This window comes from Branchiostoma belcheri, unplaced genomic scaffold, assembly GCF_001625305.1.
Source record: "Branchiostoma belcheri isolate BF01 breed outbred unplaced genomic scaffold, Haploidv18h27 scaffold8, whole genome shotgun sequence".
Classification (NCBI taxonomy): domain Eukaryota; kingdom Metazoa; phylum Chordata; class Leptocardii; order Amphioxiformes; family Branchiostomatidae; genus Branchiostoma; species Branchiostoma belcheri.
This window is the reverse complement of record NW_017804464.1, coordinates 474289-485354: the sequence shown is the minus strand read 5'-3', so window position 1 is coordinate 485354 and position 11066 is coordinate 474289. Positions and strand designations below refer to the sequence as shown.

The window sequence follows — 11066 nt, the reverse complement described above, 5'->3', positions numbered from 1 at the left end:
AAAGAAGAGGACACAGAGCACACAAAAAAGACGTCCGTACACAAAGACTTCAACTCAAAAACCTCTCGTTTATTCTAAGAACGTGATCGAACGTCGTCGATCTTAACGTATACGTACGGATCCTAACGTAGCCGTTCGGACGTCGAACGGACGCTAACGTCGCCGTTCGAACGTCCGAAACGGCTTACCTAATGCAACATCTAAACACCTTATGTCATTCCCTACATGTGTCCTGTGAAGTCACGAGTATATATATTGAGCATGCAGAGCAGAATTATTTTCCAATTAGACGGTTTTATCTCTCTGACACGAGTTGACGTACCGACATTAAAACCATTACCACGATAAGGCCTAGGGAAAAATACTGTGTTTCCGGTTTTTAGCTCTGAAAAAAATGGGGTAGGCAGGTAGGGATTCTTTCCTTTTTTGGACTTCGCCTGATGCAACAATTACATCAGAGCTACCGTAAATGTTCCGTATACTACAGTTGTATTTTCGTCTTTTTTTGCAGGTCACTTTCCAAGGGCAACACCAATACTTCCTGTGGCACAAGTGTTTCCCTATACAAACTCTGATCTACTTGACTAGATTCCAGACAACTATACCACCGTGAATCTAAGTCCAAAACACCGAATAATTCCAAATTGAGAACTTGACACACCTTCTATAATTATTTGTAAGCCGAGATAGATTATATCACACATGTTTATAGGATGTTATCCGTGAAAATTATACTGAAAGAATACCTTTATGTTGTAGTAGTTTTTAGGTCTCAGTGAGCGAACAGAAGGGCCACTTCTTCGACAAGAAACCGGGAGCACCGAACAAGGACGGGGAACACGCACTGTCGGGAACGGTCTGGTCTCGAACCCGGTACCACCCACATTACTGTATTTGCCTTAAAAGCTATTGACGTGAGTACATAGTGACAAAGGCATTTTGTAAACGCCCTTCCGCTAACATATTCCTTAAGACGGGGTGACACAAAAACCTATAGGTGTTACCTTAATTCTTGTCCGCAGCGTTGTGTCATCTCCTTAAAATCTTCATATTGTGTTCCCAGAACTTCCCACCTAGAGATCCTTCTTTGTGTAAATCTTACAAAGCCGGCCCGGTTTAGACACGGTCGGCTATACTATCGCAGGTCCCTAACTGAGAGACTCACCTATTGTTGTTAGGCAGGTGTAACACTAACAGGGTCAGATAAATATATGAATTGTGGGTAACAGAATATTCTATTTCGCGTCGAGGGAGGATGTTATGTCTTACAATATGTTTATATTGTTCATAAATATGATATCAAACGTTACCTTTTCAATTATAAATGGCTATTAGCAAAAGTATGGTTCTATTAGAAAAACATTAATCCATATATTGTAACTAAAGAATATCATTAAGAACATCCCTCGGAAAACGTGAGCTGGTCCAATTCCAAGATGGCTGACTTACAGCATCAGGAAAGGTGTGCTTTCTTTTTAAAAAGAAAACAGCGCTTTTGCAAGCTTGTTCCCGGCCCGGGGAAGAAGTACTGTGGTGAGCACGCCAACTCTGCTCCAGAAAACGAGGTAAAATTGCCGTTATATTATTTTTCCCGGCCACTACTTTGTTTTGAAATGTTGTAAATTCCGCGGCATGCATGGGGAGGGGGGCATGTCAAAAGAAGTCGAGTCGTTTTGTTTACTCACTGAGAAAGTAAAGGTTGCCGCTAGATATTAATATTACTCGGTGAAGTAGGTCAGTGATCATAAAGAAAAATGAGTATTGTGGTTAGCCGTGTCTTTACGTTCTCAGATGTAACTCACGATCCCTTTGCTGTATATACAATACAGTTTTGAATGTCGTCTGCTAAAATTATATGCGTGTGGGATGATGCACGTTGTTTATCTTTTTTTTTTTACACCGTAGCAGTTTTATACTATAGGCCATGTAATGTTTCAGGAAACACACCGGAGCCCATCTTCTGTGGAACAGGTCCTTAGTATTATGTCATTGGACTTTGCGGGTGTGTGGTATTATCCAACCTGTGTGTGCCATGCCAATACTACCAAGCCAAGATTAGTAGTAGTAATATGGTTTTCTCAAGTCAAAGCAGACGATGCTCTCTTTGCTAAGACAAGCTCTAATGTTTCTTTTTTTCTTCAACTTCAAGATTGGTGCAGGACGAAAACGTGTGAACTGCCCCCTTGATCCAAATCAGTAAGTACCAGAAGCTTGAAGAAGTATTTATTACATTAGGCTAATAGCTGAATCATACTTTTAGATAATGGCCATGTTTCTAGTTTATGAATATTTTTCACTTGATAAAGTAACGTTACATGTACTGTTCCTCCTTCCCCAGTACCTGTTATGAAGACCAACTCAAGAGACACCTCAAGAAATGCAACTCAAGACAAGGACCTCCTCCAGTAATGTCTTCAGCTTTTTAACCATGGTTAATCACATATTGTCATGTGTAAAGCACACTGTAGAGTATAATGACCAAACAATATTATGAGTTCACTATGAATTGTGGCAGTTGTTCATAGCTCTAACTGTAGGAAGAAAGTGAGCAAGCAACAACTCAAACTTGTAGCAAATGAAAAGATATTGTTTGATATTGAAGTGTTGGATAGCTAATGATTAATAACAATGTTTTACAGGTGTACCTTCAGAAAGGTGTGAACTCTGGTCTCACCTGTTCACAGAGCAAAGAAGAAGATACAAAGGTATGGTGCCATAATAATTATGAGGACAATTGTAACTGTTATTATCTAATTGTTATTGTATAGAGTAAAGCATCAAATCCAGGATTTGAAATACTTTTTTCTGCATACTTGCACTTGTCCAGGTCACATTAAAAATCACCTGCACCAGACACAAATTTTAAGAAGTTTGGATCATACTAAAAATTGTTCAAAAACCATTGTCATTATTCTTCATGGTGGTGACAGTCTACATGTAACAACTCTTGTGTTTGTATAACATTTTTTTAATTGTTTTTTTAGATTAGTCATCATTCCATGAGCAAAGAAGAACTGCTGACATTTGTTGAAAGAGTACAAACTGCTTACAAAGGTAACTTTTAAAACAGTTTTGTTTTCATACATATTATCTAAATATGCTTCAACAGTAGTCATTTTTTCACACATTCATATTGTATTTTGTGGTGTCACAGTGAAATCAACACAGTGTAGCACAAAAACGTGTGAAATGTTATGATTTCATTGCTCATGATGGTTAGAATAGGAAATGTTTTCTTTTCCAGGTAGTGTTTCAGACATACCTGTCGCAGTGCTAACTCATGAGGGCATGAAGGAGATGCTTGAAGATCCAGACAATGGAGCCTCAGCACTCAAACACCTCAAACAACAAGTATGTTCACCTGTACTCATCTTCACTCAGAACTACATATACATGTATTACAACCATAATACTTCTGCAGGCGCTGATTTTAACAGTTGTCCCTTACCTTGTGATTGTTTGCCTAATACTACGTAACCTGAGTGGAGCTTTTTAACAATGTAATGTAAATCATACATCATTTCAGCCGATAACGGCTGCTACTGTATGTTTTGTACGATGTGTGTAATTTATAAAATAAACCATTCATATATTAAAGAAACTTGCCACTGATACAAGAAGTCTTGACATGAACAATTTCTGTTTTGCAGGCTTCCCTTATCGGTCACCTGGATCGCTTAGATCTGTTAAAGTCTGATGTCTGCTTTGTGGAGTTTGGAGCAGGAAGAGGTGAGAAGATTTTGTAGAAAATGTTTGCAGTGGTTTTATTTTTCTGAAGACCTCTTACAGCAAAATCATGATGGCAATTTGTATTTCTACCGTACTATGTACTGCAGAATTGTTTCAACTACAAACTTGTGTGTAAAAAAAGTCCCTGCAAAATGATGAATTTACAGTACTGTATTATGAACTTCTGACTCTGTCACATTTATACTTTTCTGATCACGAGTTTCATGTACATGGGCCATCCATTCAATACCAGTTACTATAGTATTTGTTTTGTAGACCCTGTTATTGGAAGTATTGCTTTATGTGTATTTCTGTCTGTTTGTTCTTAGTAGTGAGGATTGCATGGTGGGTGGGATGTGATTTTGACAGTTGATAAATAGGGAGATCAACCCCAGGGTGAAGTAAGTGAGCATTATGTGGAGGAATTCAAAGTACTTTCAGAAGTCTGAAAAAAGTCTGAGCAATTTCCTGTTTACTAATAAGCTGTTTGTTATTATAGGAAGGCTGTCACATTATGTACAGATGTGCCTCCCAGAACAAGCCACCTCCCACTTTATTTTGATTGACAGGGCCAACACCAAACACAAGGTGAGAAAGAAAGAAAATAAACAACTTCATTGTACAAATGATTCTATAAGTTTTTGTAAAATTCCTTTGTGCTGGTCCATTGTTGCATGTAGAAGTATTAACAGATTTCCCACAACACAAAACAATGTGTTTTTGTCTTTGTTTTTCTTAGTTTGATAAGAATGTCCGTCGAGGTGAGAAAGGACCAGACTTTGAGAGACTGAAGGTTGATATTGAGGACCTAAACCTAGGTACGTTAGAAGGCTGTGCCCATGTTTTTGTCTGTTGTTTCACATAACCATTAATTAAACTACCTTTATGTGTAAAACATCAATTTTTTTCACAGAAAGTACTTACCTACAGTAAGTACTAGATGTGTAAGACTAGACTGCAAAACTTGCAATGGAAATGATCTCTACCCTTGTTGATAAGGTGGTGGTCCCTTCTTTAATGTGTTCAGGGTGTGGCTGTCTTAAAAGACAAGACCTTAGGCTTTACATCTCAACTGATAGGACGTCCCTAACTGAAGCTAGGTACTCATTTTAACCTCAGTCAAGTGAGTAAGGTGTTAAGTGGCTTTCTCAATGTTTTCTCTGTTAGGATTGGTGCCCAGTATGGCTGAACACAAGGGCCCAATAGCAGCTATCAGTAAACATCTATGTGGGGCTGCCACAGGTAATGTTCTTTATTCCCTCTTTTCTGAATTATCTTTTTCTTATTCTCTCTTCCCTTCATTTGGGATTATTTCACTGCACACACACAAAATAGTCATAATTGTTCCTGAGCATGTAAGTGTTGCTTTTGACTATGCCTATTTCTATCTTTTCATAAGTTATTAGTTATGATTATGTAAAAAAACTCACTTGGACTGTACATCTACTTAGAGAGCACAAGATTTATTTGCACATGACACAATTCTAATATAGTATCATTATTGCATATACCACAAATATGTGTTGGACAGCTTACCTTGCAGTAAGATGATCTTCCATTGAAATATTACTTCTGTCTTTCACCAGATCTTACCCTGAGATGTCTTATAGAGACCCTTCCCTGCAAAAGTTCAAGAAACGCCCCCAAAGATGTTTCACCTAGTTCCTCAGTGGGCGAATCAGCTTCAAGAGAACACTCAGCATCAGAAAGCACAGCCCAAAGGAACAGCACAACAGCAGGGCAGTTAGTAGATGGTGCAACTTCAACCATCGTCAGGGATACAGAAGAACAAAGGGAGGACTGGGAGGATGGTAAACAAAAGGTATTGTTGACATCAGGGACAGATGGCAGCTCCAGTCCTCCATCCAAGAGATTAAAGGAGGAAGACGCTCAGAGTACAAGGTGAAGAGTACATGTATATTGAAATTACACTGCTCTCCAACTTTTTATCATATAATTTACCAACTCAGATGAACTTGTAAAGGTGATCTAAGGACGACCGTTGATTGGTTTTAGAATTAATGCATGGTGTCCTTGTAGTTAGGATTGTTGACTTCGCATTGCTCAGTTTTGTCTTGACTTTGGAAAAGGCACTTATCACCAATTTCTTTACTACTAGACTAAGGTGAAAATATGTACATAACTTTGGTTAGGGACATTCTGTTGGAAAAATAGTAAACTTTAAGATAAAAATCAATTTCCTTAATTTTTAGCATCCATGGACAGAAGCACCAAAAATAAAACCTCTGTGTAAAATTGTAGTCAACTGAAATATATCCCATTTCTTGTTGTCTCATTCAGCCAAGTGGAGGGTATTCTGATAGCCCTGTGCTGTCATCACCGGTGTACCTGGGCAAGTTATGTGGGGAATGGCTTCTTTGCTAACATAGGCTTCACTGAAGACGACTTCTACACACTGAGGAGCATGTCAAGCTGGGCAACATGTGGGTTCGCAAGAGGTCAAACCAAGAACGAGGGAGGAAATGAAGAGGAAGAGGAGGAGGAGAACAGTGGTGAAGAGGGAGAGGAGGAAAAGTATGAACAATCAAAGTAGGTGTTGTAGTTACTAGTAGATACTTAATATTGTAGCTTATAACAATCTTAGGATATAAGGGATTTTCTTCTTACACAACCCGTTGTGTTTTTCACCTGCTTGCATTTCAATGCCTGTCAGACACCTTCCTCAGAGCTGAATTCTGACTGGAGTACAGCTTCTTGCCTATATGTAGACAAGGTAGTTGGCACTCCTATAGCAGTACTCCAGTCAGAAGCTCAGAGGAAGATGTCTGACAGGCATCGAAACATAATACATATCCTACCAACCTGATAAAATTATTTTCGGATGTAGCAATCTTGACTGGAAATTTTTTAACTTCAAACTTGTTTAACAAGAGCTGACATTTTGATGACCCTCTGTCATCTTTGTCATGGCATTTATTCTGAAACTTTGAAACACATCTAGTAGTCATGTATGAAACATGGTCTATAGACAATGATTAATTTGCACTTGCGCACAGTTTAAACTCTGAACCAACTTATTATCATTGATGATATCAAGTTTCCCAACACTAGTAATCTTTTTTTTGGCGACACGTCAGGGCAGCAGCCATCTGGAGTGTGGAAGAAAGAGAGGAGATAGGGCGTCAGTGTAAGAGACTGCTGGACCAGGGCAGACTGTGGTACCTACAGCAGGGAGACTTCCACACACAACTGGTCCGCTATGTGGAGACAGACGTGTCACTAGAAAATATAGCCATCGTAGCAGCAAGGGGAAAACCTGCCAACACAACATAGGGCGTATGTTTTGGTACTTTTGTGAATTTTGAAGCAAATACATATATTAGTACAATGTATATGTATGTAATGGAAACATAAAACACAGAAGAAGAAATTACACACAAAACACTTTTTATTTAATCACTAAATCATTGAAAACCAGTTCAAACATTACAAAACCCATACCATTAGTATGAAAGTTAACACAGACACAGTACAGTAACTTCAAAATGTTCTAATTATCAACCACATAATTGTACAAAGAGATGGTATCAATACAAATATTTTAAAACACACACACAGTCATTGTATCAGCTCATAAACAAAGCAAATTAAGGGCAGCGGAAGGAATTAAATGATTTCACAAAAAAAGTTGACGTTGGTATAATGTATAATCAATGGTAAAATTATTTGCATGGACAGCTTCAAGAATTACCATACAGCGCCACAGCCATACTGCGCAAAGGAACATCTAGACCTGCTATTTTTACTCCACTTACAAGTAAAGGATGTCATATAATATGCAGGCTACTGAGTCATAACTAAAACTAAAATATTCTGCTTGTCTTGTTTATCTTACATATACAAATTATCAAACAGAACAAAACATAAGCATGTCAAACACAGAACAAAACCTATTTCATTAGCAACACAAGTCAACAAGTTAAAAACTACTACTATTCAACAATGTAATTGTACACAGGGGTGGTATGAATACAAACAGAACAAAATCCATGCCATTATTAACACAAGTTAACACTGTGAAGAGAATTACTAGTACTATTCAACAACGTAAATTAAATTGTACACACAGGTGGTATGAATACAAACAATTCAAAACTCGCTTGCACACACAGTGACACATGGCCTTGGAAATATAAAATATTCTGCTTGTTTTGTTCACGTGGTCAAACACTAGATCACATTTAAGCCCTAGTCACAACCCGCCGTACGTGCTTCTGCGTGCTGTCTACGTGCAAAAACGTGGGCAAACGTAGGGCATCCGTGCGTGGTGAGTACCGCCTCCGAACGGAATCCTACGGATTTGGGGGCACGCAGACACGTCGTAGAACTTAAAGTGCATGTAAAACTTTTTCTGCGTGCGGTCTGCGGATTCACCACCCGTCCTTGCGAGTACGAGCGACGCGCGTGTCCCGTACGTACCGTACGGAAGAATCACGTGTGAGTACGGCCTCCTTACGGTAAAGTTGCAATCGCACAGACATCTTACGTTGTAAGCACGTACAACTGACCACTTGCGCAACGTACGATGCACGCAAGCGCTCACGGCCAGCCGTGGCGTGCAGACCCCACTCTTACGCCTTGCGCAACCGTGCGAGTGACGTGTGTCGACGCCACTCCTTCCCCACGTTTTCAGAAAAAGCACGTACGGCGAGTTGTGACCAAGGCTTTACTTTGTACCTGGTGGAACGGTTTCTTCATCTCAGTCCTGCGGATGTTGAGCCACTTGCCGTCTTTTTTGGCGTCTCTTCACACAGTACAGCAACACGCCACACATACCGACTAAACCCACCGCACAGCCCGCAGAAACTAGGGCGATGACGATGTCGCGCGGCTTGGTTTTGTTCCATGAACCCCCTGTATCAGAATGACATGATTTGTACATATAACAACTGTTGGATACAGACTATGAGCTACAATGTATCAACGCATTACAACGTGTGTGTGAAAAAAAGTGCAACTTATAATATTTAAAACAGCAAATAAGGTGTTTAATGAAGATAGTGCATCCATACCTGCTAGTCTTGTCGTCTGGTCGGTGGGGTGTTCAGAAACAGTTGTTCCTGGAAGAGTTGACTGCTGTGTCGTCTGACTAGTGGGGTATTGAGAAACAGTTGTTGGAAGAGTTGTCCATTGTGCCGTCTGGTTGTTAGTTGGCCAGGGGTGTTCAGAAACAGTTGCTTCTGGGGGAGTTGCCGTCTGGTTAGTGGGGTGCTCAGAAACAGTTGTTCCTGGAAGAGTTGTCCATTGTGCCGTCTGGTTGTTAGTGGGCCAGGGGTGTTCAGAAACAGTTGTTCCTGGAAGAGTTGTCCATTGTGCCGTCTGGTTGTTAGTGGGCCAGGGGTGTTCAGGAGCAGTCGTTCCTGGAAGAGTTGACTGATGTGTCGTCTGGTCTGTAGTGGTTGTTTCTGGAAGAGTTGACAGTTGTGTCAGCCGGGGAGAGGAAGACACCTGTGACTGTGTGGATGTGGCCTGTGTAGTACGGACTGTGGTGCTGGTTGGATATGTTGTCGTGGGTATCTCAGTAGTTTGCTGAGCTGAAGCTGGAAATAAAATTTAAAAAAAAAACGACGTGTCAATGACAATATAGCTGCGACCGAATGACGTACACTGACGCAACCAAGATTGTTATAGTTTAACACACAGTGAAGCTCAACTTTGCTCCAACATATAAGAAATGTACTAATTTCCGTCTTATTTACTCGGCATCATATGGATATCTCTGGTTGAAAGCTTGTAAATACGTCACACTCACCTTCTGACGCCCCGCAGTAGACCATTGAGCACCCAGGAGGTGCAGGTAGTTTGTACACGAAGTAGCCGGCGCTGCAGGCCCGCACCTGGATGGTTGTTTGAAAACGACAGGTGTTACCAACCCAGTAGCCACATGCCTGGCGGGAGACTTCACCGTCAGCAAGGGTGGGGTGCCCTCCGTTCATCCACATCGGGGCGTCCGTGCCGCATCGGTACGAGCTCGGGGGTGCTTCTGTGGGCATGGCGGTCCCCGCTGGCTCCATGAAGCGGTACCACTCTCCAGCAAACCCGTCATCACACCGATCCGCGTACGCGTCACCATCGTTCACTTGTTGGACGTTCCTCCATGGCTCATCCAGTACAGCGTAGTCGGCGCATGGATCTACATTGACAAAAAAAAACAGGATCTAATATCAAAAATTAATTCTCCAATTGTCATGTTCTTAATAAAGACTTTGTTTACTGTTGTTGTCAGTATTAGAAAATTTATCAAGCGACTGGATGAATTATGAATGTACTGTTAGTACGGTATATTTCGAAAAACAATGGATCTCAATTCACATCACTTGTTATTTTACTACTGTTCCATTGTTAAAACTCGAGCTCTCTATGGCCTTTCTATATATTGTTTTCTGTTGCAATCACGGTCCGAACTTGGCTCTCAAAATTTGAACACAAACGATATAATGAAGAATGTTATTAGCCTCTTTCGCAGACTTCCTAGAGCGGTGACGTTTATTTTGGAGGGGAGAATGCTGATACGCGAAGGTTCACTCAAGAACATTATACATAATGTCCTTGGTTCACTGCACTTCGCTTGTAAGAGCATAAACACGTACAATAAAGGTCTTTCATTCTATTGCGAGGGAGAGAGTTATGCCACGCCCTTTCTAGTTACGCCTTTAAACATCTCTCCCCCCAAAAACCGTCGCTCTATCCCCAGGTACGTAGAAACAAACTCTGCCCCGCTAGATGTCTGCACAGGAGACTAAAGAATTAAGCCGTCTACTTACCGACCGGTCTACCGTGGCAGACAACTCCGGCATCCTCATGGTGCCCGCAGTTATGACTGCCCCATCCCCGGTGTCTACAGAGGGATATGTCCGCCTCATCGCCGGCACAGGCCACGTCATCCAGCCATATTGGACCCGTGCCTTGGCCGAAAGAGGCGCTTTGTGTCGCCTCCTGTGCACGCTGGTAGCCCAGCTGACGACAAACTACATGTGCGTCATTAATGCCCCAGGCGTCATCACATATCGTTCCCCATTGGCCGTCGTAAAACACCTCAACTCTCCCCTCATGGACGCCGCTGCCACCTCGGAGACGGATGTCTAGAATTAGAAAAAAAGCAAAAAAGTTTAAAGAGTACTGTACGGAGAGCAGATTGGCCTGAGATAAAATGTTTGGTCAATAGAGGTAGTAATTGTGAATTGGCGTTGCGTTTTATCGTTTAGTTCTTTTCACATCGTTTATCGTATACGTATTTACAGAATAACGCAACGTCCCCATAATCTATGTATTTTGTCAGTTTAATGTTGCTATAATATTGCTTCTGTCAAGATATT

General features: G+C 41.0%; 2 protein-coding genes and 1 pseudogene across 2 annotated transcripts in view; 1 reads left to right on the top strand and 2 right to left on the bottom strand.

The window, feature by feature from the left end:
* The window catches only part of LOC109486258 (patched domain-containing protein 3-like), a 6705-nt gene extending 5526 nt beyond the window's left edge, over nt 1–1179 (bottom strand). The window contains exon 1 of the mRNA XM_019790007.1: nt 1005–1179. The gene's annotated coding sequence lies outside the window, so the exon portion shown is untranslated. The remainder of the gene's footprint in view (nt 1–1004) is intronic.
* Nucleotides 1180–1422: 243 nt separating this feature from the next.
* Nucleotides 1423–7517, top strand: LOC109486293 (tRNA:m(4)X modification enzyme TRM13 homolog). The gene is made up of 13 exons (XM_019790086.1): nt 1423–1565; nt 2150–2196; nt 2339–2405; nt 2640–2705; nt 2985–3054; nt 3245–3351; nt 3651–3729; nt 4229–4317; nt 4469–4547; nt 4897–4971; nt 5316–5631; nt 6031–6279; nt 6828–7517. The coding sequence occupies exons 1-13, from the start codon at nt 1437–1439 to the stop codon at nt 7021–7023; spliced, it is 1569 nt and encodes a 522-aa protein (XP_019645645.1). The 5' UTR covers nt 1423–1436; the 3' UTR covers nt 7024–7517.
* Nucleotides 7518–9455: 1938 nt separating this feature from the next.
* On the bottom strand, nt 9456–10356 carry LOC109485998 (annotated as a pseudogene).
* Between the last annotated feature and the right edge of the window lie 710 nt (nt 10357–11066).